The sequence below is a fragment of the Carcharhinus amblyrhynchos genome, chromosome 17 (assembly GCF_965287045.1).
Source record: "Carcharhinus amblyrhynchos chromosome 17, sCarAmb.v2.hapA, whole genome shotgun sequence".
NCBI lineage: Eukaryota > Metazoa > Chordata > Chondrichthyes > Carcharhiniformes > Carcharhinidae > Carcharhinus > Carcharhinus amblyrhynchos.
This window is the reverse complement of record NC_137340.1, coordinates 54,194,642-54,220,650: the sequence shown is the minus strand read 5'-3', so window position 1 is coordinate 54,220,650 and position 26,009 is coordinate 54,194,642. Positions and strand designations below refer to the sequence as shown.

At 43.6% G+C, this 26,009-nt stretch overlaps 2 protein-coding genes across 7 annotated transcripts in view; one reads left to right on the top strand and one right to left on the bottom strand.

The window, feature by feature from the left end:
- The window catches only part of oga (O-GlcNAcase), a 79,157-nt gene extending 76,127 nt beyond the window's left edge, over positions 1-3,030 (bottom strand). For 2 of the 3 annotated variants that reach the window (XM_080205974.1, XM_080205975.1), the window contains exon 1: positions 2,336-2,817. In XM_080205974.1, coding sequence (XP_080062100.1) covers positions 2,336-2,627 — 292 coding nt within the window. In that variant the 5' untranslated portion in view covers positions 2,628-2,817. Of the gene's footprint in view, positions 1-2,335; positions 2,818-2,965 lie in introns of those variants that run through there. The other variant, XM_080205976.1, reaches the window with a different exon arrangement.
- Positions 3,031-3,069: 39 nt separating this feature from the next.
- The window catches only part of LOC145354535 (LIM domain-binding protein 1), a 122,403-nt gene continuing 99,463 nt past the window's right edge, over positions 3,070-26,009 (top strand). For all 4 annotated transcript variants that reach the window (XM_080205982.1, XM_080205980.1, XM_080205979.1 and 1 more), the window contains exons 1-2: positions 3,070-3,164; positions 14,706-14,771. The gene's annotated coding sequence lies outside the window, so the exon portion shown is untranslated. The remainder of the gene's footprint in view (positions 3,165-14,705; positions 14,772-26,009) is intronic.

Below are 26,009 nucleotides of genomic sequence, written 5' to 3'. Positions count from 1 at the left end.
TTCCGCACGCTCATTCTTTCTCTGCGAATGGTATGCTTTGTCTGTATAGCATGCAAGAAACAATACTTTTTACTGTATGTTAGTAGATATGACAATAATAAATCAAAATCACTAGTCACTGCCTATGAATCGGAAAAAAGACCCATTATGCCAGCAATGCTTCCTGTCTGCTAACCGCGCCATGCAATTTAACTTTACATAGTAATCTGCTGAGGGAGCTTGTTGAAAGCCTTCTGAAAGTCTACAAAGATCCCATCCCAATTAGCCCTAATTATCTGACTACATATTTAAGATGTCTCAGGTTGTTTTTTAAAGTAAATCTTCATACACATCTTTAACGCAATCGATAGTGGATGATAGTAGAATGAATCCATACCTAACAGGAATCACGTATACGCCTTAGAATTAAGTTATACAAAAAAATCCCATTCATGGTCAGTTCAATTTTCAGAAAAACACTTTTGGTTGAACACATCTAAATTTAATTACTTTAAGTCAGCAATGGTCTGTTACCCATCATACTCACTGACAAATTCAATCATTTCAAACATCACTTTGGACCAAACACAGGCTGAAAAGGGCACTTTAAAAAATACCTCAGACTAGCGACATCCTTTACAAACTATGTTTTTTTTGAAAAGGATGAAATTATGGAAAAGTACAACATATTCTGCCTATCAGAAGACTTAGCTTTGCACATTCAGTAATTCCGGCGTGATATTCCCATTGACTATGCCCTTAACACAAGACAACTGATTACACAGTTCAATGGATCCTCTTAAGAGAGAGTATTTGCACCATAAATCAGGTATTTCCATTTAAAAGACACTACACGTGATCAGTTTTGATCTCTTTCATCAAAAGCCAGTCCCCTCAAAGATTGAAAATGGAAAACAGGACAAATTTCTAGCATGATTAACATAAATTGTTCACATTGCTACATTATCTCTTGTTAAAACATTGCAATCCAGATACAGACAATACTCAAAATGTCTGAGTTCACGCACAACATAGCATAATCCACTTTTAAAAACACACAGCAATAAATATCAGACCCAAAAAAGCAGTTTTAAAAGTACACCAAAATAAACAATCCACCATGAAAGTAAAAGTAACTTTTTACGGAAGCACTCTAGAAAATTGTTACAGTTCTTAACATATACTACCATAGAATGTCACAGCATGAGGACATTTGGTCCGCCATGTCTGTACCAATTCTCTGCGAGCGCAACTCAGTCTCATTCCCCTGGCTTTTCTCCATTGTCCTATAAATTTGATAATATGATTTTATTAACGTGGACACTGAATTAAAGCTACAACTAACTCTACATTCTGCACTCTCTCCTTGCCTTCTCTATGAAAAGTATGCCTTATCTGTATAACATAAGAAACAATATTTGTCACTGGATACTAACATATGCAACAATAATATATCAAATCAAAATCAAATTCATTGACTTCTCATTCAATACGTAAACATAATCCTCCGTTCTTCCCAAGCCCTATCAGAAGCATCAGTCTATTTGAGATTTGGGAAACAAAAGAGATGATAGACCATTTGGACAGTTTCCCCAGCATCCACACAATTACGATGGTACAACGATTCACACTGCTGCCTCACAACGCCAGGGACCCTTGTATCACTGTCTATGTGGAGTTTCCACGTATTCTGTGTCTGCATGGTTTCCTCCAGGTGTTCCAATTTGCTCCAAAAAACATGCTGGTTAGGTGCATTGGCTATGCCAAATACTGCCTCAGCGTACCCAAACATGCTGGAGTGTTGGCGACAAGAGGATTTTCACACTCTGCAGTGTTAATGTAAGCCTACGTGCGACACTAAAACTAAAATCTCCACGAGCATCACTTATCCTGATCAAAAGGGAGGTCGAGGTCTCCTACACCGCCGCCTCCGGAATACTGGAGCAGTTGATGTACAATTGACTGATCATGGAACTAAAGGTGGGACCTCATTGTCTCCATATTAAACAGTACACAGCCCAGAAAAACAAACATTTAAGAGACAAGAAATCGATTAATATCACCCCACCTCCCCGCATATTGGTAGAGTCTTAATTACAGCTCCTGTATGCCACCTGATCAGATGACATACACATTGAGCAACCAGCCCAACCTCCGGGTCTGTGTGTGCAGATGGAGCTGAGTCTTAACGGGGCAGGGATATAATTGTGATGTCACAAACAGCCCCAGTCACAAAGAAAAGCCAAACACCAAATTAAACCGCACTTTCGGCACCAGATCACACCTTAAATATTAAGGTTTTTAGCACACAACCCAACCTGGATTTAAGGGAGGGGACGGGATGATTTATCCTTACCTTCCACCACGCCGCAGAGAAATTTTTTCTTATCGCCGGTCGGCTCGGACCGTTGGGGCAGAGGGCGATTATCGAGGCCGCCATTACCCGCCTCCTGAGAGGTGGGCTCGGCGGCGGCCGGCTCTCCGGATGGGCTGGAGTGGCTGCTCTCGGAGACGGGAGGCCCTGGCGCCGGGGCGGCAGCAGGGCTGGTGTCGGTGGGGGGTATGGAGTTGGCGTCGCCCTCATCCAGCGCTCCGGCCGCCTTCTCTTTCTGCACCATCGTCAGCCCGGAGTGAGAGGATCCGCGCATCGACTTGGGCGACTCGCCACTAACCCTCTCCAACACAACACGATGTAAATATTAGTCAAAAATGAAGCGGAAGGAATGCAGTCAGAGTGCAGTAATGACTGCACGGGGAGAGGGGGGAGAGTTAATATTAATTAATGATTATTTTATCCCCTCACAGCCGCTCGCGCTTTTTCACTTCCGTCCCTTGTTGTCCCCCACAGCACTCTGGGACAGCCCCTCCCCCACTCTCCGCATGCGCACTGCCACCCGCCGCCCCGCCTCAGCACAAAAACAGCGGTATTATTTCACCCAGAACGTTTCTTCTCCGCACTCTCACCCGCGGCACAGCGGAAACCCACCGTTTGGCTGTTTATTTTACCGATTTACTGTCGTTGATTGTCGTCGGGGGCTGACGGGAAGCAGACTGCGCATGTGCGTCACCATTGAGCTTCCGACGAACGATGGAAGAAAAATATTTTTTAGGACAGTGACTGTATATTAATGTGTTCCCGTGGATTCCCTCAAGCCGCCGGTGTTTGTTTTCTGTTTTACAGTCTGGTACGTTAACAAACATTTGTTTGTTGTTTTAGTGAGGATGCTGGGAGCTGGCGTGACGCTACTACGCAAGTGCGGAAACCGCCTGAAACCAGTGTCAACCGGTTTGTTTAAACGCCCATTTTTTATTTTGCAAATACTTTGTTTTTTATATAAAACTGCCTTCCAATAAACGGCCTCTGTTTTTCTATCATTTTCATAATGATTTTCGAGCCCTCCAAACTCTTTTGTTTTGATGTCGGCGTTGTTTTTTTAACCTCGCTTATAAAGCGGTCGTGGCTGCGTCGCGATAGTGCGCAGGCGCGGCCATAGCCCTGGCGAAAGGCGTTGCGCATGCGCCGCGTGGCCGTTCCCACGGTAGAAAAGACATGCGCAGTTAGGCAAACTCAATTCCACTTTACGCGTGTGCAGATCCTCCCCATTCTTCACTGACCTATTTACGAAGCGGGGGGGATGAAGAGCAAAAAAGTATCGCTCAGTTGTTATTTAATCTGTTCTTCAAGTTACCATGGCAACTGATTGGAGGAGGAGTGAAAAAAACAACTTGCTGTGTTTATCATTAAGTGGTGTGGGAGCCTGCTTCCAATTTTGAAAGGGCAATGTGGCAGAAACAGTAGCAACGTTCAATCTTTAAGTCTGGTGGGACTATGCAGTTATCTTTTTTAATGTCACTTTACAGCCCAATTGTTTTCTAAAAATTTTTTTTCAAGTGACACAGTCTGTCTTTGATTCTGGAAGCTTCCTGAGTTCCTTACTGGCTCATGCTTACTTCCACTAATTGTGTTAATCTGTCTTAGTCTACTGAATTATGCACCTTGTGTAGAGGAAAAAACGACTTTGAATGGATACCAAAGTACCCCTGCCCCAAGACATAATTCAATATAATTGAGGTGGAAGACCTAACCAACCATGAAATGCCTTTAAGTGAGTAAACCTCCAGAGATGGGCAACATTTATCAGAGTATATCAAGAGACGAGCAAGACTTGTTAGGCATAACCATTATTATGAAAGGGTCAGTGGATAATCAGGATGTTCCAAAATCAGAAATGCATTGATATTATGTCTGTATTCTCCCACAAAGTGAAATATCCTTTCCATGTCTTCACACTCCTGAAGATCTCATATGTTTTAATCAAGTCATCTCTTATTTTTTCTAAATTCTAGCAGATACAAACCTATCTTGGGAGCGGTTGGTCACTGTTGGCAGCTGTACCTTCAGCTTCTAGAAGCCTAAACTCTGGATTTCCCTCTTGCCACCATCCTGTCTTTTTAAGACACTCCATAAAACCTACCTCTTTGAACAAGATTTTGGTCATTTGTCTTCATAACAGCTTATTTGCCTGAGTGCTAAGTTCTATTTGATAATTGCTCATTTGTAATGCATGGGGACATTTTATTACGTAAAGGTGCTTGATGAATGCAAGTTGTTGCTCTAAGCTGTTGCAGTAGAGTCGAGGGAGAAATAGCCCTTGAGCAACATTAGGGAGGATTGGTGAGGTTTTTAATGTGTGAATTGGTTGGAGCAAAAGGTGGACACGCAGGGCAGAGATTGTGATAGACACTAGTTACAGGGAGGTTGTCACACCACAGGTTTGGTCACGTAGATGGGTGACAACTAGGAGAGGCAGGAAGGTAGTGCAGGAGTCTCCTGTGTCTTTCCCCTTTCAAGCAGATATACCATTTTGAATACAATTGAGGGGAATGGCCTTTCAGAGGAAGAAACCAGCAGCAGCCAGGCCTGTGGCACCACACCTGGTTCTGTTGTTGAGCAGGGTCAGACAAAGAGCAAGCGAGCAGTTGTAAGAGAGGACTCACTAGAGGCACAGACAGGCATTCCTGTGGTCGCGATCAAGACTCCAAGATGGTGTGTTGTCTCCCTGGTGCCAGGGTCAAGGACGTCTCTGAGCGGTTGCAGGACATTCATAAGGGGGAGGCACAGTAAGAAATCTCTCAACACCAGGTTAAAGTCCAACATGTTTAGTTGGTGGCACGAGCTTGCAGAGCACTGCTCCTTCAGATGAGTAGTGTGTTGGGTTCACAAGCAGAGCATATATAGACACAGCTTCAATTACAAGATAATGGTTGGAATGCGAGTCTTAACAGGTAACCAAATCTTTACAGGCGCAAACAGTGCGAATGGAGAGAGGGTTAAACACAGGTCAGAGGTGTTAATTGTCTCAAGCCAGGACAGTCAGTAAGATTTTGCAAGACCAGGCTAAACGGTTACAGGTAATGTAACAAGAACCCAAGATCCCGGTTGAGGCTATCCTCGTGGAAATTGGCTGTCGGTTTCTGCTTGTCGACTCTTAAGTTGCCGTGTGTCTTGAAGGCTGCCTTGGAGCATGCTTATCTGAAGAGTGATGCACTATGCCTCGGGACATGATACGTTGGCAAGACCATGCAGACGCTACGGCAACGAATAAATGAGCACCACTCGACAATCACCAGACAGGAGTGTTCTCTTCCTGTTGGGCAACACTTCAGCATCCGATCTTCGGGTCAGCACCCTCCAAGGTAGCCTTCAAAACACGCAACACTGAATCACTGAGCAGAAACCGATAGCCAAGTTCCGCACACATGGGGATGGCCTCAAATGGGATCTTGGTTCATGTCACACTACCTGTAACCATTTGGCCTGAGCTTGCAAAATCTTACTAACTGTCCTGGCTTAAGAGAATTCATACCTCTTTAACTTGTGCTTAGCTGTCTCTCCACTTGCATTGTTTGCACCTGTAAAGGGCTGTACCTATATATGTCCTGTTTGTGAATCCAACTCTTACTTCACCTGATGAAGGAGCAGTGCTCCAAAAGCTCGTGCTACCAAATAAACCTGTTGGACCTTAACCTGGTGTTGAGACTTCTTACTGTGCCAGTTAAAGGCCGGCATTAAGGGGCAGGGTGAGCAGCCAGAGGTCATTGTACGTATTGGTACCAACGACATAGATAGGAAAGGGGATAAGGTCCTGAACAGTGAATATGGAAGATTAGACAGAAGGCAGACCTGGAGGGTAGTAATTTCAGGACTACTGCCGGTGCCACATGCTAGTGAGAGTAGGAAGATTAGGCAGGTTAATTTGTGGCTTGAGAGCTGGTGCAGGAGGCAGGGATTTAGATTTGTGGATCATTTGGATTTCTTCTGGGACAGGGGTGACCTGTTCAGGAGGGACAGGTTACACCTGAAGTGAAGGGGGACTGATATCCTGGTGGGGAAGTTTGTTAGAGCCACTCAGGAGTGTTTAAACTAGTTTGGCATAGGGACCCAGAAGAGAAGGTTGAGCACAGCACAGAAGTCCAACAAAATACATTAAATACTAAAGACGGTGTCAGTAATTCTAGTACTAGACAGGGCAGGCAAAAGCAGAATCAAGAGCAAGGGAAGTTCTGATTAAACTGTATTTATTTCAATGCAAGAGGCCTGATGGGTAAGGCAGATGAACTCCGGGCATGGATGGGTACATGAGTCTGGAATATTATAGTTATTACTGAAACATGGCTCAGGGAGGGGCAGGACTGGCAGTTCGATATTCCAGGGTACAGATGCTACAGGAAAGGTAGAACAAGAGATAAGAGGAGGGAGAGTTGCACTTTTGACTAAGGAAAACATCACAGCAATACTGAGAGGGCACATATTCGACGGTAGAATTAAGGAATAAGGGGGAAATCACTTTGATAGGGTTGTATTATAGGCCCCAAATAGTGGGAAATTGAGAAGCAAATAAGTAAGGAGATTCCAGACAGCGCCAAGAAAAATAGGGTGGTAACAGAAGGGGATTTTAATTTTCCCAACATTGACTGGGACAGCCATAGTATTAGAGGCTTGGATGGAGAGAAATTTATTGAATGTATTCAAAGAATTTCTCATTCATTATGTGCATGATCGGACTGGAGAAGGGGCATAACTTGACCTCCTCTTGGGAAATAAGGAAAAGCAGATGACAGAAGTGTTAATGAGGGATCAGTGAGCATAATTCCATTAGTTTTAAGATAGATATGGAGAACGATAGGTCTGGCCCAAAAGTTAAAATTCTAAATTGGGGCAAGACCAACTTTGATGGTAACAGGCAGGGACTTTCAACAGTTAATTGTGGGGGTTTGTGGGAAGGCAAAGGCTAAGTGGGAGACTTTCAAAAGTACGTTAACTAGTGTTCAGAGTAAGCATACAGCATAAGCAGGATTCTGACTTGGAGACATTAGTCAAAATCCCATAGATGGTAGCTTTGCACCATTGACTCCTCAAGAAGGGAAAGGCTTGTAGAAGTAGGGTACCCTGGGTGACTAGGGATATGAAGGCCCTGGTCAAGAAAAAGGAGGAGGCACGTAACATGCACAGGCAGCTGAGATCAAGTGGATCCCTTGAGCATGGAGAGTGTAGGAGTAGAGTTAAGAGAGAAATCAAAAGAGCAGAATGGGAACACGAGATTGCATTGGCAGATAAGGAAATGGAGAATCCAAAGAGATTCTACAAATACATAAGGGGCAAAAGAATAACTAAGGAGAGATTAGGGCCTCTTGAAGATCAACAAGGTTATTTCTGTTCAGATCTACATGAGATGGGTGAGATCCTAAAAGAATATTTCTCATCAGTTTTTACTGTTGAGAAAGGTATGGATGTTAGGAAACTTGTGGAAATAAATAATGATGTTTGAGGAGTGTACGTATTACAGAGAAGGAGTCTTAAAGTGCATCAAGGTAGATAAATCCTTGGGACCTGATGAAGTGTATCCCAAGACATGGGAGGCTAGGGAGGAAATTGTGGGTCTTTAGCAGAGATATTTGAACCATTAACAGTCACAAGTCAGGTGCCTGAAGATTGGAGGGTGGCAGATGTTGTGTCTTTGTTTGAAAAGAGCTGCAGGCCGCTGAGCCTCACGTCTGTAGTGGGTAAATTGTTGGAAGATATTTTGAGGGACAGGATTTACAGGCATTTAAACTGATTAAGGACAGTCAGCATGGCTTTGTGTCTCTCATTTGATTGCTTTTTTGTTTAAGAAGAAACCATGAAGACAGTGCAGCTGATGTTGTCTACATGGACTTTGACAAGGTAACCCATGATAGATTGTTGCATAAGGTTAAATTTCATGGAATCCAGGGTGAAGTAGACAAATGGATACAAAATTGGCTTGATGACAGAATGTGGAGATGCTGGCATTGGACTGGGATAAATATAGTAAGAAGTCTCACAACACCAAGTTAAAGTCCAACAGGGTTCTTTTGGAGCACTGCTCCTTTGTCAGGTAAGCCGGAGTTCTGGTAGCAAACAGGGCATATTTACAATATACAAAACTTACAAAGTAATGGTTGGAATGTGAGTCTTTACAGGTAATCAAGTCTTAAAGGTACAGACAATGTGAGTGGGAGAGGGTTAAGAAAGGTTAAAGAGATGTGTATTGTTTCCAGCCAGTACAGTTAGAGATTTTGCAGGCCCAGGCAAGTCGCTGAGCAGAGACTGATAGCTAAGTTCTGCATGCATGAGGACGGCCTGAACCGGGATCTTGGGTTCATGTCACACTATCTATAACCCCCCACAACTTGCCTGGGCTTGCAAAATCTCACAGACTGTCTTGGCTGGAGACAATACACATCGTTTTAGTCTGTGCTTAACCCCCTCTCCACTCACATTGTCTGTACCTTTTAAGACTTGATTACCTGTAAAGACTTGCATTCCAACCATTATTTTGTAAATTGACTTTGTGTCTTTATATGCCCTGTTTGTGACCAGAACTCCCACTCACCTGATGAAGGGGCAGCGCTGTGAAAGCTGGTGACTTGTGCTACCAAATAAAGCTGTTGGACTTCAACCTGGTGTTGTGAGACTTCTTACTTGATGACAGAAGACAGATGGTTGTAGAGGGTTGCTTTTCAAACTGGAGGCCTGTGACCAGTGGTGTGCTTCAGGGATCGGTGTTGGGTCCACTGTTATTTAGCATTTATATTAATGATTTAGATGAGAATATAGGAGGCATGGTTAGTAAGTTTGCAAATGACACCAAGATTGGTGGCATAGTGGACAGTGAAGAAGGATTGCCATGGGATCCTGATCAATTGGCCCAGTGGACTGACAAATGGCAGGTGGAGTTTAATTTGGGTAAATGCGAGATGATGCATTTTGGTAGATTGAACCAGGACAGGACTTACTCAGTTAATGGTAGGATGTTGGGGAGAGTTATAGAACAGATCGAGGGGTGTATGTTCATAGCTCCTTGAAATTGGAGTCACAGGTGGACAGGGTGGTGAAGAAGGCATTCGGCATGCTTGGTTTCATTTGTCAAAACATTGAATACAGAAGTTGGGACATCTTGTTGAACCTGTATAAAACATTGGTAAGGCTACACTTGGAATACTGTGTACAGTTCTAGTCACCCTATTATAGAAAGGGTGCAGAAAAGATTTACTAGGATGTTACCGGGACTTGATGGATTGAGTTATAAGGAGAGGCTGGATAGACTGGGACTTTTTTCTCCGGAGCATAGGAGGTTGAGGGGTGATCTTGTTGAGATCTATAAAATAATGAGGGGCACGGATCAGCTAGATAGTCATACCTTTGAGAAAAGGTAGGGGAATCTAAAACTAGAGAGCATTGGTTTAAGATCAGAGGGAAGAGATACAAAAATATCCAGAAGGGCAGTTTTTTCAGAGGCTGGTGAGTGTCTGGAACAAGCTGCCAGAGGTAGGAGTAGAGATGGGTACAATTTTGTCTTTTAAAAAGCATTTAGACAGTTACATGAGTAAGATTGATATATAGAGATATGGGCCAAATATGGGCAATTGGGACTAGATTAGTTATTTAAAAAAAAGTGGTATGGATAAGATGGGTCAAAGGGCCTGTTTCCATGCTGCAAATCTCCATGATTCTATGAATTAATGTAGCTTCAAAGACCAATAGATTGGGATTTGAACATAAGAACATAAGAAATAGGAGCAGGAGTAGGCCATCTAGCCCTTCGAGCCTGCCCCGCCATTCAATAAGATCATGGCTGATCTGTTGTGGCTCAGTTCCACTTTCCCGCCCTCTCCCCATAACCCTTAATCCCCTCTCTTATCAAGAACCCATCAACCCGCTTCTCTGCCTTATTCCATTACTGAGGACCTTTGTTTCACTGGTCATTATGGTTTCCTGTCTTTACCCAATGGTTTTCATTTTATGTTGTTCAAATTTGGTCAATGACTTAAAATTCCCAACTCTTATGGAGAGAATAAGAGTTGGGAATTTTAAGTCATTGACCAAATTTGAACAACATAAAATGAAAACCATTGGGTAAAGACAGGAAACCATAATGACCAGTGAAACAAAGGTCCTCAGTAATGGAATAAGGCAGTGACCCAAGCTGGGAATCAAACCTGGGTCCCTGGCGCTGTAAGGCAGCAGTGCTAACCACTGTGCCATCATGTCGCCAATTTCATAGTAGCGTGATGCTCTGAGATCAAACTTTCTGGAGGTTATCACCATACCATAATTTATTTTGCATTACAAATAACTAATGAGTAGATTGTGTAAGGGCAAGCTCACTCTTGCGGGACGAGGGAGTGAGGTGGGAAATAGTCTAAATTTTAGAGGACATTTCCAAATTGCTAGACGAGTGCAGTTCACAGACTGACTTACTGATTTTAAGTTAATCTCCTAAATTGGGCAGGAATTTGGCACAGGTTTTAGAAGTGAGGGAGACATCTCAGTTCTTGTCTTGAATAGATTATGTCCGGAACACTCTGGGTTCCTCAGGTGGCACCATCGTGAAGACATCAGACTGGTTCAAGGCGTAAATAAAACTTAACCCATGTGCTTGGTTAAATATTTGTTCAAGCAAACAGAAAAATCCAATGGGTTAGGTGGAGTCGATGTCAGAACATATTATGCTCGGTCTGTTGAACAGTTGGTTTGAAGGACTGCAGCGTATTGCTTCTTGCTTTCGTTGGTCACTGAGCAGCAAACTGCATTTTGTCTCGGGACAGCAACGTCTTTGGGGACAAATATCAGGAGTTTTTCTTTCTCATCTCCAGTTAGCTTTATTGTGCCTCGGGAAATACTTCCAGATTGGGGCACGTTTCAGCTCTTCTAAAATTTCCAGTTGAAGAAGTTCAAGTTTATACCTTCAGGGAGGACTGAGTGAAGATTTCATGCCTGAGGCAGGAATTTCTGATGTGTAAAATCAGCATGTCTCTAAATGAGAACACAACACATTTTAAATTATATAACAATATATCATCAGTTACTGCATATAATGTCCCCATATGATGACACATGGTGTGTTACTGGCTGATGTATCCTTCACATATCATAGCTGAAGATAACAGAAAGCATCCCAAAAATAATTTAAAAATCAAAATGCAGAAGGGAGGAAAGGGGAAACATTTACAATCATGAGAGGAAAAAGTACTAGGAAAACTAATAGGACTAAAGGCTGACAAGTCATCAGGACTGGAAGGCCTGAATCCCAAGTCCTGAAGGAAGTGACTAGTGAGACAATGGATGAATTTGTTGCAATCTTTCAAAATTCTGTAGATTTTGGAAAGGCCCCAGCAGATTGGAAAACTCCAAATGTAACTCCTCTGTTCAGTAAAGGAGGGGGACAGAAAATTGAAAACTATGAACAGTTAGATGCTAAAATCTGTTATTAAGAAAGACATTTAGAAAGCCATATCACAATTGTGTTGAATCAGTCGTTTTGTGGAATGGAAATCATGATTGACAAATTTAGTTTTTTGAGAATATAACAACCATGGAAAAAGGGAGGCCAGTAAATGTGGCGCATTTGTATTCTCAAAAGGCATTTGATGAGTGCCATATAACAGGTTGCTACCCAAGATAAGTGCTCATATTGTTGGTGATATAGAGTCATAGAGGTTTACAGCATGGGAATGGGCATTTTGGCCCAACTTGTTAATGCCACTTTTTTTTTAAACCCCCAAGTTAGTTCCAATTTGGCCCATCTCCCTCTATGCCCGTGTAACTATCTAGATGCTTTTTAAAAGACAAAATTGTACCTGCCTCTGCTACTATTGCTGGCAGCTTGTTCCAGACACTCACCGCCCTCTGTATGAAAAAATTACCCCTCTGGACACTATTGTATCTCTCCCCTCTCACCTTAAATCTATACCCTCTCATTTTTAGACTCCCCTACCTTCTGGGAAAAGATATTGCTTATCTAGCTGATCTATGCTCCTCTTTATAGACCTGTACAAAGTCATCCCTCAGCCTTCTGTGCTCCGGAGGAAAAAGTCCCAGTCTATCCAGCCTCTCCTTATAACTCAAAGCATCAAGTCCTGGTGGCACCCTAGTAAATCTTTTCTGCACTCTTTCTGGTTTAATAACATCCTTTCTATAATAGGGTGACCAGAACTGTACACAGTATTCCAAGTCCCTATCAGTGTCTTGTACAACTTCAAGATGCCCCAACTCATGTATTTAATGTTCTGACCAAAGAAACCGAGCATGCTGAATATCACCACCCTGTTCAATTGTGACTCAACTTTCAAGGAGCTTTGTTCTATAACTCTCCCCATCGTCCTCCCACTAACTGAGTAATTCCTGCCCTGGTTCAGTCTATCAAAATGCATCACCTTGCATTTATCCAAATTAAACTCCATCTGCCATTGGTCAGCCCACTGGTCCAATTGATCAAGATCCTGTTGCAATAGTAGAGAATTGGCTAACAAACTATCAACAAATGGAGCATTTTCAGGTTGGCAAACTGTAACTGTTGGAATTCTGAAAAGATCAGTGCTGGGGCTTCAACTGTTTGTGATTTACATTAATGACTTTCATGAAGCAATAGACTGTAATGCAGCCAAATGTGCTGATGTTACAAAGATACAAAAGCAACTTCTGAGGAGGATCTGCTTAAGGATATAAATAGGTTAAGCAAGTGGCCAAAAAATGGCAGACCTATCATGTAGGAAAATACTGCATTGTTCATTTTGACAGGAAGAATAAAAAAGCAAAATATTTAAATAGTGAGAGGTTGCAGGATGCTGCAGTGCATCAGGGATCTGGGTATCCTTATAAATGAATCACAAAAAAAAATGTTAGCATGCAGGTACAACAAATAATTAGGAAGGCAAATGGCATATTGGCCTTTATTGCAAGGGGGATGGAGCATAAATGTATAGAAGTCTTGCTACAGCTATACAGGGCATTGGTGAGACCACTACTGTGCACAGTTCTGGTTTGTGGAAGAATATACACTGAGTTGGAAGCAGTTCATGAAAGATTTGCTAGGTTGATGAGGAAAAGTCTTGATGTGGAGATGCTGGCATTGGACTGGAGTAAACACAGCGCTGAAGAAAAGTCGAGCAGGTTTGGCCCATACTCAGAGTTTCAACAAATGAAAGGTGACCTTGTTGAAGCATAAGATTCTGAGGGGCTTGATTGGGTAGATGCTGACAGGATGTTTCCTCATGAGTAAATAGAGAACTAGGGGGCACAAATTAAAAATAAAGGGACTCCCCTTTAGGATAGAGATCAAGAGGAATTTGTTTCTTAGAAAGTCATTAGTCCCTTGAATTCTCTCCCAGAGAGCAGTTAAGGCTGAGTTATTCAAGGCTGAGGTTTTTGACAAGGGAGTCACGGGTCATTGGGAACGGGCAGAAAGGAGAAGTTAAGACCATAGATTGGTCATGATCATATTGAATGGCAGAGCATTGATGGGCTGAATGGCCTACTCCTATTTCTTATGATCTCGGGACAACACGGTGGCACAGTGGTTAGCACTGCTGCCTCACCTGGGTTTAATTCCAGCCTTGGCTCACTGTCTGTGTGGAGTTTGCACATTCTCCCCGTGTCTGCGTGACTTTCCTCCAGGTGTTCTGATTTCCTCCCACAGTCCAAAGATGTGCAGGTTAGGTTGATTGGCCATACTAAATGGACCCTAGCGTCAGGGGATTAGCAGGGTAAATGTGTGGGATTACATAAATAGGGCCTGGGTGAGATTGTCGGTGCAGACGCGATGGGCCAAATGGCCACCTTCTGCAGTGTACAGATTCTATGGATTATGAATGGAAACAGCTTTTCTTTGCCTATCTTACCTAAGCCTATAATATTATTGTACACCTCTATCAAATCTCCCTTCAAACTCTGCTTCAAGGAGAGCAACTACTGCTTCTCCCACCTAACTTTGTAGGTAAAATTGCTCCTGCCTGGAACCATTCAGCTCAATCTCCTTTGCAACTTCTCAGGAACCGTGATATTCTTTCTAAAGGGTGGTGACTAGAACTGAATGCAATGCTCCAGTTGGAGTCCAACTAGAGCTTCATAAAGATTTCTACGTCTCCTTTTGTACCCAATAGCTCTACATATAAAGCCCAAGATCCCATAGGCTTTAGTAACTACCCTCTCAATATGTCCTGCCATCTTCATGGATTTGTGTATAAGTTCCCTCTGTCCCTGCCCACTCTTTGGAATTGTGCCATATAATACCACACTGGCGAATTGAATATAACTCCCCAGATTATATGATGATAGCACTTCCTACAACATAATTATAACTAATCAATGAAAATTTTCAAAGAAAACAAAAATTACAATTACTGTCCCATTGATTTTCTCCCAGGTTTCATTTCATGAAAGTTTCATTCGTTCAAAGTCAACGTACTTCACTGCCTGAGGCTGAATTAAGGTAAGCGTGACAATCAGGTTTTTCTCACTCATTTATGAGATGTGGGCGTTGCTGGCTATACCAGCATTTATTGTCCTTGACGAGATGGTGGTGACCAACCTTCTTGAACTGGTGCAATCCAATTGGCATTTGTACCCACAGCACTGTTAGAGGGGGGGTTCCAGGATTTTGACCCATTAACAATGAAGGAACAGCACAATAGTTCCAAGTCAGGATGGTGTGTGGTTTGAAAGATAACTTTCAGGTGGTGGTGTTCCCAAGTATCTGCTACCCTTGTCTTTCATTTGGAGATGTTGCTGATTTAGATGGTGCTGTTAACAGAGCCTTGTAGATGGCATACGTGCTTGCCACTGTATGTCAGTGATGGAGGAAGTGAATGTTGAAGATGATTCAGCCTTCTCTGTTCCACTCATGTGCTGGACTCTCCCATTGTTGAGGATGAGGATATTCATGGAGCATCCTTGGCTCAAATAAAATTCAAAAATAGGAGAAATTAATAACAGCAGAGCTGAAAAACTTAATAATTATAAACAAACAACTAACATATTCCCTAAAACAGGATCAAAAGCAAGAAAACAGTGTAAAAATTGAAGCCAAATTCACCGGCACTGTCACTGACAACAGTGCAGCACCAATTCGCTGCTTTGCTTGCAGCAGTATCCTGGAGATTGCCCTTAAAGCTTAGAGATTCCAGGTTAATCCTGGAGAATTGGGAACCAATTTTGTCCTTCGTCCTCCTACATATGGTAACATTCAACCTCTGTAATTGTAATTGTAGAGTCCGCTTTGGTTCAATGGTTTATTTGTCTCACCTCAGTGTCAGAAAGTTCCAAGACAGAGTTTTGAGGACATCATCCAGGCTGATAGCCCCGTGCAGTTCCAAAGAAGTACTGTCCAAGGTGCCATTAAACCAGGGCCCCCACTCTTCTGTCTTGGGTAATATGAAAAATCCCATGGGTAATATGTGAAGAAGAGCATGTTCTGCACCTGCTATGCTAGTTGAGGGATAATTATCCCTCAACTAGCGGCATCACAAAAAAACAGATGATCTGGACGTTATTGGACTGCTGCTTATGGGAACTGTGTGCCAATTGGGTGCCATGTTTCCTACATCACAACGGTGACTACATTTCAAAAGGTTGCCATTGACCGTAAAGGGTCTTGGAGACCCTGAGGTTTGAAAAGTATATTCTTTCTTTCCTTTCAGCAAATCCAAGAAACCTTCACTGTTCTTGGCAAGGTGTCTCACCCAAGCCTTGGCATTCCTGCAGGAGCAGGCCCAGAGATAGTGGAAATTCCTATGGATCTGAGTGATAATCACTCCCCTCTCATGGTATGATGGGCAGGAGACAAACTAACTACAATCAGTGTTTTCCATTTGGAAATGGCTGTGTGAGGTTAGCTGTCCAAATCACATCACATTCTGGAAAAGGGATAGGCAGTTACTTGATTTATTCTCAAAATGGGTCTTCTGTACCCAGAGCTAATTTGTATCTAAATCAGTATGTTATAAGATTTATCATTACAATATACCAAACACTCCCAGAACTGGTACAACATGGGGTTAGATACAGGTTAAAGCTCCCTCTACACTGTCCCCATCAAACATTCACGGACAGATATAATGTGGATTAGACATGGGAACAGGAGGAGGCTATTCAGCCCCTTGAGCATGTTCTGCCATTCAACTAAATCATGGCAGAAGTACACCTAAACTGACATAATAACCTTATCCAATAAAAATCCATTACCCTCAGAACTGCAAGTGTCAATTGTCCCACTGTATCCATAATGTTTTGGGGTGAGAATGAGATTTCTACCCCACTTTGGTGTGAATTTGGCAAATATCATTTCATACAATCAAATCCTTTCTCATTTTGTACACCTTGTTTCGATCAGCCCTCAACTGGTGGTTTTCCTGAGGAAAGTAGTGAAGGTCAATTGGGATTTTGGACAATTATAATCATGCTACAAGTAGAATTTAAAAAATACTAATAGAGTTTGATTTATTTCTTCAAGAAGGTATCTTGGTGCCTAAAACACAAGTAGAATTGTAAAAGTTGAACACATTTATACACCCAGTGTATAGTCACTAAAGTATTTAAGGTAGTAAATGTTAACTTATTTCTGCCTTCCACTCACTCTCTCCGGCTACCTAACCCCTACTCAAATCTCCCCGATTTGTTGCCTGGTCCCTGCTTGCTCTCTCGTCCACACACACACACACACACACACACACACACACACACACACACACACACACACACACACCCCCCCCCCCCCCCCCCCACCACTCACCACCTTTCTCCAACACACCTCTCTGACCCTCCCACTTGGTAATCCTCCCGCTTGCTGATTTTCACTTGCATTGATTGTCCTGCTCTCTACTTCCCTTTCATTTACCTCCACTCTCCTGCCCATCGACCCTTCCACTCCCCACCTCTGTCCCATTCCTGACACTATTGCTAATTACATCTTTCAGTGCATGCAACCTCCCCTGCTCAACACCTCCCTTCCATTCGCTGCTTCAGAATCCTGTCTAACACAGTTGTACATATAGCTCTCCCTGTGTCACATTGTTCAGGAATGTATGTTCCACAGTGTTATGTATTTAAGTAGTTTCATGATTGCTTTAAAGACTGTTCACATGATGATGTTATTTCACAGGCTCCTGCTTATTTCCATTTTCTGCCCTGTACTGGTTCCACAATTCCTACAGTGTGCCAGTTAAAACCCACAGCCCCTAGCATAGTTAGAACATTGCCAAAAGAAAATCAACGACAATTTGGGATTTTGTTTCATCAAGGACGTTAAGAAAAGATCCCAAGTTGAGAAAAAAAATACATTGTGGGTCCTCACACTTTTAATATTACAATGCTGGGAAAATCAACAACAGGATTAAAGATTGAAGATCCAGTACAGAAAGACCAAGAAAGAAATGAGTTCTCTGGTTTTAAGAGAGGAGTTTTTCCGATCAGTGAAGGGTGAAATTTCAGTCAGAAGAAAAATCCATCAAGTCAATGATCTGTAAGGTAAAAAGGGGAGTACTAGAAAGACAATATAGTAAATATATTCAGGAGTCACTAGTGCTTGCAAGAGAAACGCTGGATCAATTAGGCATCATAGAATCTACAATGCGGAAGGAGGTCATTCAGCCCATTGAGTCTGCACCGACCACAATTCCACCCAGGCCCTATCCCCATAATCCCATGCATTTTACCCGAGCTGGTTCACCCTCTTCTCCCCCTGACACTAAGAACAAAGAACAACACAGCACGGGAAACAGGCCCTTCGGCCCAACGAGCCCGCGCCGCCGTCCCATTGTCTCAGTGACCTATTCATGATTTTAGTCTACGCCTAATGTGCGAGGATCAGGGAGGTCCAACATAGGGACAATTTGTTACCCAATCAATCAGCCTAAAAAAGCCTAAGGGGCAACTTAGCGTGGCCAATCCACCTAAATCACATATCTTTGGACCATGGGTGCTTGCAATTAAGAAACTGACTCATGGATTTCCTATAGAGAGTGTTTTTAGAGCTTTTCAAAGGCATTGCTCATACCAGCTTTTCTCGGTACAGTAAGAAGTAAAACCTTCCATTTGCTCTGGAGCTTGGTTCATCCAGAAAAGCCAGGAACCAAAACTTACAATGACATAGCAAAGATCGTTGAAGAGCATTACTTTCCAGTGCCACTGATCATCATGGAACAGTTCGGGTTCCACCAAGGGAATCAGGTGGAAAGCAAAAGCATTGCTCAGTTTGTGGCAACCTTAAAAAGGTTGGTGAGTCATTAGAAGATACTCTTTGAGGTTGTCTAGTTTGTGGACTCCAAAATGCCCCATTTACATCAATGGGGACAAAGTAGAAAGGGTCGGGAGCTTCAAGTTTCACCAGCAACCTGTCCTGGTCCATTTTCCCCCCCCATCAATACTTTAGTTAAGAAAGCTCACCAATGCATCTACTTTCTCAGAAGACTACGGAAATTTGGCGTATCAGCTCTGAGTGTCACCAATTTTTACAGATGCACCACAGAAAGCACCGTTTCTGGTTGTATCACAGCTTAGTATGGCTACTGCTTTGCCCAAGATGCAAGGAGCTACAAAAGGTCATGAATGTAGCCCAACATTGCAAAAACCAGCCTCCCATCCATTGATCCACTTCCCACTGCCTCAGCAAAGCAGCCAGCATAATTAAGGACCCCACACACCCTGGACATTCTCTCTTCCACCTCCTTCCATCGGGAAAAAGATACAGAAGTCTGAGATCACGTACCAACTGACTCAAGAACAGCTTCTTCCCTACTGCTGTCAGACTTTTGAATGGACTTACCTTGCATTAAGTTTATCTTTCTCTACATCTTAGCTATGACTGTAACACTACATTCTGCACACTCTTGTTTCCTTTTCCAAGAACAGTATGTTTTGTCTGTGGAGCACACAAGAAACAATACTTTTCACTGTATGTTAATATAAGTGACAATAATAAATCAGATCAAATCAAATGTGGCTAAACAACAAAGATTGTTTACTGAAAATGCTTTGACTTTAAGGACAGCAGTAACAATCATAGCATCAATGGAACTGGCTACCAGAGAGGCTTCAAAGCTTGTGCAGGAATAAAGATCCACAAGTTGGGAACTACCCACAAGGAGTAAAAACAGCAACACCCATTTCACAGTTATGCAAAGTGGGCCATTCAGCAAGTGAATGCTGGAACAAGGAAAGTCGATGAAAGAATTGTGGCAAAATGGGTCACGTTGAAAAAGCCAGTTAGGCTATACCAGCTTCTCCTGAGAGCAATATTCAGCCAAATAATCTGGGTCATAGAAACCACAGAAAATTACAGCTCAGAAACAGGCCTTCTGGCCCTTCTTGTCTGTGCCAAAGCACTTTTTGCCTAGTCCCACTGACCTGCACTTGGACCATGTCCCTCCACACCCTTCTCATCCATGAACCCATCCAAGCTTTTCTTAAATGTTAAAACCATTTACCACTTTATCCGGCAGCTCATTCCACACTCCCACCATTCTCTGCGTGAAGAAGCCCCTCCCCCCACCCACCCACCGAATGTTCCCTTTAAACTTTTCTCCTTTCACCCTTAACCCATGCCCTCTGGTTTTTTTCTCCCCTAGCCTCAATGGAAAAAGCCTGCTTGCATTCATTCTATCTATACCCATCAAAATCTTATACACCTCTATCAAATCTCCCCTCATTCTTCTGCGCTCCAGGGAAAGAAGTCCTATCCTATTCAATCTCTCTCTGTAACTCAGCTTCTCAAATCCCGGCAACATCCTCGTGAACCTTCTCTGCACTATTTCAACCTTATTTACATCCTTCTTGTAACTAGGTGACCAAATCTGTACACAATATTCTAAATTCGGCCTCACCAATGCCTTATATAACCTTACCATAACACTCCAACGTTTATACTCGATACTCCGATTTATAAAGGCCAATGTACCAAAAGCACGCTTTATCCACCTGTGATGTCACTTTTAGGGAATTCTGTACCTGTATTCCCAGATCCCTCAGTTCAACTGCACTCTTCAGAGTCCTACCATTTACCCTGTACGTCCTACTTTGGTTTGTCCTTCTAAAGTGCAATATCTCACATTTATCTGCATTAAATTTAATTTGCCATTTTTTAGCCCATATTTCTAGTTGGTCTAAATACCTCCGCAAGCTTTGAAAACCTTCCTCCCTGTCCACTACACCTCCAATTTTTGTATCATCAGCAAATTTGCTGATCCAATTGGTCAAATTATCATCCAGATCATTGATATAGATGACAAACAACAATGGACCCAACACCAATGCTTGTGGCACATCACTCGTCACAGGCCTCCTCTCAGAGTAGCAATCTTCCACAACCACTCTCTGGCTTCTTCCAGTGAGCCAGTGTCTAATTCAATTTACTACCTCCCCACGTTCACCTAGCGACTGAACCTTCCTAACTAACCTCCCATGAGGGACCTTATCAAAGGCCTTGCTGAAATCCAGGTAGACAACATCCACCGGCTTCCCTTCATCCACTTTCCTGGTAACCTCCTTGAAAAACTCTAATACGTTGGTCAAACGTGACCTACCATGCACAAAGCCATGTTGACTCTCCCTAATAAGTCCCTGTCTATTCAAATATTTGTAGATCCTATCCATCATCACACCTTCCAATAACTTGCCCACCACCAACATCAAACTTTCTGGTCTATAATTTCCCGGATTTATTTTGGAACCTTTTTTAAACAACGGAACAACATGAGCCACCCTCCAATCATCCGGCACCTCCCCTGTGCACACTGACATTTTAAATATGTCTGCCAGGGCCCCTGGAAGTTCAACACTAGCCTCCCTCAAGGTCCGTGGGAATACCCTGTCTGGTCCTGGGGATTTATCTACTCTGATTTGCCTCAAGACAGCCAGCACCACCACCTCTTTAATCTGTAAAGGTTCCATGACCTCCCTACCTGTTTGCCCTATTTCCGTAGACTCTATGCTCGTTTCCTCAGTAAATACGGATGCAAAAAAACCATTTAGTATCTCCCCCATCTCTTTTGGTTAGTCACAAAGAAGGATAAATTGCATTCTACAAAATGAAATTACAACATGGAAGAAAAGAATTACAACTATGAAGAATAGAATGCCCAGAAATATGAAGAAGAGCTCCAGTTGAATGCCTTATCCATATAGGCTGAGTCCCATAGATTTTGGGTTAATTCATAAAGTTAATTGGACAATCTATCAGGATGGAGATTGATGCTGGTGCTGCTGTATCTTTTATTCCTGAGACTATTGGAAAGCGGCTAATGTTACGCCATTGTTTAAGAAGGGTGCCAGGCAAAATGCGGGGAATTATAGGCCAGTTAGTTTAACGTCTGTTGTAGGTAAAATGTTAGAATCCGTCATCAAGGAGGAAATAGCAAGGCATCTTGAGGGGAATTGCTTGATAGAGCAGACGCAGCACGGTTTTGTTAAGGGGAAGTCGTGTCTGACAAATTTACTGGAGTTCTATGAGGATGTGTTTAGGGCAGTGGATAGAGGAGAGCCGGTGGATGTGGTCTTCCTTGATTTTCAGAAGGCATTTGACAAGGTACCTCACAAGAGGTTATTGCAGAAGGTCAGGGGACATGGAGTTGGGGGTAGGGTGTTAGCGTGGATAGAGGACTGGTTGTCAAATAGGAGGCAGAGAGTGGGGGTCAATGGGTGCTATTCGGATTGGCGGTTGGTGACTAGTGGAGTGCCTCGGGTCAGTGCTGGGGCCTCAGCTATTTACCATTTATATAGATGATCTGGAGGAGGGAACCGAGTGTATGGTGTCAAAATTTGCTGATGACACCAAGATTGGTGGAACGGCAAATTGCGCGGAGGGTGTGGAGAGTCTGCAGAAGGATCTAGATAGGCTGGGCGAATGCGCCAGGAACTGGCAAATGGAATTTAATGTTGGCAAGTGCGAGGTGGTCCACTTTGGTAGGAAGAATGGTAGGAAGGACTATTACTTACGTGGAGAAAAACTGCAGCAGGCGACGGTGCAGAGGGACCTCGGGGTCCTTGTGCATGAGTCGCAAAAACCCAGCTTGCAGGTGCAGCAGGTGGTCAGGAAGGCGAATGGGATGCTGGCCTTCATAGCGAGGGGGATTGAATATAAAAGTAGGGAGGTCTTGCTGCGGCTGTATAGGGCATTAGTGAGGCCGCAGCTGGAGTACTGTGTGCAGTTTTGGGCGCCGTACTTACGCAAGGATATTTTGGCCTTGGAGGGAGTGCAGAGGAGGTTTACTAGGCTGATACCGGAGTTGAGGGGGTTGAGCTATGAGGAGAGGCTGAATAAACTAGGCTTGTACTCGTTAGAGTTTAGAAGAATGAGGGGAGATCTCATTGAGACGTATAAGATGATGAATGGGATGGATAGGATAGAGGTGGAGAGACTCTTCCCGCTCAAAGGACAGTAGGACTAGGGGACACAGCCTCAAGATAAAGGGGGGGCGGTTTAGAACGGAGTTGAGGAAGAACTTCTTCACTCAAAGGGTGGTGAATCTCTGGAATTCTCTGCCCGTTGAAGTGGTGGAGGCTACCTCGTTAAATATATTTAAGACGCGGGTAGATAGGTTTTTGATAAGCGAGGGGATTAAGGGTTATGGGGAGAGGGCGGGAATGTGGAACTGAGCCACGACAGATCAGCCATGATCTTATTGAATGGCGGGGTAGGCTCGAAGGGCCAGATGGCCTACTCCTGCTCCTATTTCTTATGTTCTTATGTTCTTAAAAGCTGAAACATCTCCCTTTAAAACCAGCTGATGTGATTTTAAGGACATGTGTAGAAGAGATTGTGCTGTTATATGGTGACATCATGGTCACTATAGACTTGAGTGGACAAACAGTGGCGATGTCTCTCCATGTGGTCCATGGTAATTTTTCAGCTCTATTTGGGAGATCATGGTTGGAGAAGATAAAGTTTAAATGGGGCAATGTCAACAGATTAGTCAATGCCAAAACAGACCTGCAGCACCTTCTGGATAAATGTGTATTCGAAGAGACTGGGCTTAATGAAGGGAGCTCAAGTGAAACTCAGGAGAATGCCAAAAAGTCTCAAAATAAGACCGGTGCCATATGTGATACGTAGAAACTAGAAGCAGGAATAGGCTATTCAAACCTTCAAGACTGCTCCAATGTTCCTTATGATCATGGCTGATCATCAAATTTAATACCCTGATCCTGCCCCCCTCCCAATATCCCTTGATCCCTTTTAGCCCCAAGAAAATACATCCCAAGTTTGAAGAATTATTGTGACTTGTTGACATTGGTGTGTTAGAGTGAGTTACAGTGAGTGACTGGGCTACCCTCATCGTACCTATCATGAAACTGGATGGTCCAGTTTGTTTGTGGTGATTTTAAAACAACCATAAAAAGGCGGGGAATTATAGGCCGGTTAGTTTAACGTCTGTGGTAGGTAAAATGTTAGAATCCGTCATTAAGGAGGAAATTGCGAGGCATCTTGAAGGGAATTGCTTGATAGAGCGGACGCAGCATGGTTTCATTAAAGGGAAGTCGTGTCTGACAAATTTACTGGAGGATGTGTCTAGGGCGGTGGATAGAGGAGAGCCGGTGGATGTGGTCTTTCTGGATTTTCAGAAGGCGTTTGACAAAGTACCTCACAAGAGGTTATTGCAGAAGGTCGGGGGACATGGAGTTGGGGGTAGGGTGTTAGCGTGGATAGAGGATTGGTTGTCAAATAGGAGTCTGACAACACCAGGTTTTAGTCCAACCTATTTATTTGATAATATACTCACAAGCTTTCGGGGTTAGCCCCTTCGTCAGGTGAATGGAGCAGTTCTGGCCACAGACAGTTTAGAGATTGCTGATTAGAATGCGAATCCTTACACCTAACCTGCTGTTCAAGACCTGAAGTGGCTGATAATGTGAGTGGTCATATCGGGCAATGGAACTCTGTGTGAGAACCTCTCCGGCTACGTCGAGGGCATCCTGAAACCCATTGTACAAAGAACCCCCAGCTTTTGTTGCGACACTACGGACTTCCTACTGAAACTCAGCACACACGGAGCAATTGAACCAGGGACACTCCTCGTCACAATGGATGTCTCAGCGCTCTACACCAACATCCCCCACAACGATGGCATTGCTGCGACTGCCTCAGTACTCAATGCTGACAACTGCCAGTTTCCAGATGCAATTTTACAACTCATCCGCTTTATCCTGGACCACAATGTCTTCACCTTCAACGACCAGTTTTTCATCCAGACACATGGAACAGCCATGGGGACCAAATTTGCACCTCAATATGCCAACATCTTCATGCACAGGTTCGAACAAGACTTCTTCACTGCACAGAATCTTCAACCGATGCTGTACACTAGATACATCGATGACATTTTCTTCCTTTGGCCTCATGGTGAACAATCACTGAAACAACTATATGATGATATCAACAAATTCCACCCCACCATCAGACTCACCATGGACTATTCCCCAGAATCAGTTGCATTCTTGGACACACGCATTTCCATTAAGGACGGTCACCTCAGCACCTCACTGTACCGCAAGCCCACAGACAATCTCACAATGCTCCACTTCTCCAGTTTCCACCCTAAACATGTTAAAGAAGCCATTCCCTATGGACAAGCCCTCCGTATACACAGGATTTGCTCAGATGAGGAGGATCGTGACAGACACCTCCAGACCCTGAAAGATGCCCTCATAAGAACAGGATATGGTGCTCGACTCATAGATCGGCAGTTCCGATGCGCCACAGCGAAAAACCGCACCGATCTCCTCAGAAGGCAAACACAGGACACAATGGACAGAGTACCCTTCGTCGTCCAGTACTTCCCCGGAGCGGAGAAGCTACGACATCTTCTCCGGAGTCTTCAACATATCATTGATGAAGACGAACATCTCGCCAGGGCTATCCCCACACCCCCACTTCTTGCTTTCAGACAACCACACAACCTCAAACAGACCATTGTTCGCAGCAAACTACCCAGCCTTCAGGAGAACAGTGACCACAATACCACACAACCCTGCCACAGCAACCTCTGCAAGACATGCCGGATCATCGACATGGATACCATCATCACACGTGAGAATACCATCCACCAGGTACATGGTAAATACTCTTGCAACTCGGCCAACATTGTCTACCTGATACGTTGCAAGAAAGGATGTCCCGAAGCATGGTACATTGGGGAGATCATGCAGACGCTACGACAACGGATGAATGAACATCGCTCAACAGTCACCAGGCAAGACTGTTCCCTTCCTGTTGGCGAACACTTCAGTGGTCACGGGCATTCAGCCTCTGACCTTCGGGTAAGCATTCTCCAAGGCGGCCTTCACGACACACGACAGCGCAGAGTCGCTGAACAGAGACTGATAGCCAAGTTCCGCACACATGAGGACGGTCTCAACAGGGATCTTGGGTTCATGTCGCACTATCTGTAACCCCCGTGACTTGCCTGGGCTTGCAAAACCTCACTTACTGTACTGTTTGGAGACAATACACATCTCTTTAAACTGTGATCAGTGCTCCTTCCACTCACATTATCAGCCACTTCAGGTCTTGAACAGCAGGTTAGGTGTAAGGATTCGCATTCTAATCAGTAATCTCTAAACTGTCTGTGCTTTATATGCTCTGTCTGAGGCCAGAACTCTCCATTCACCTGACGAAGGGGCTAACCCCGAAAGCTTGTGAGTATATTATCAAATAAATAGGTTGGACTAAAACCTGGTG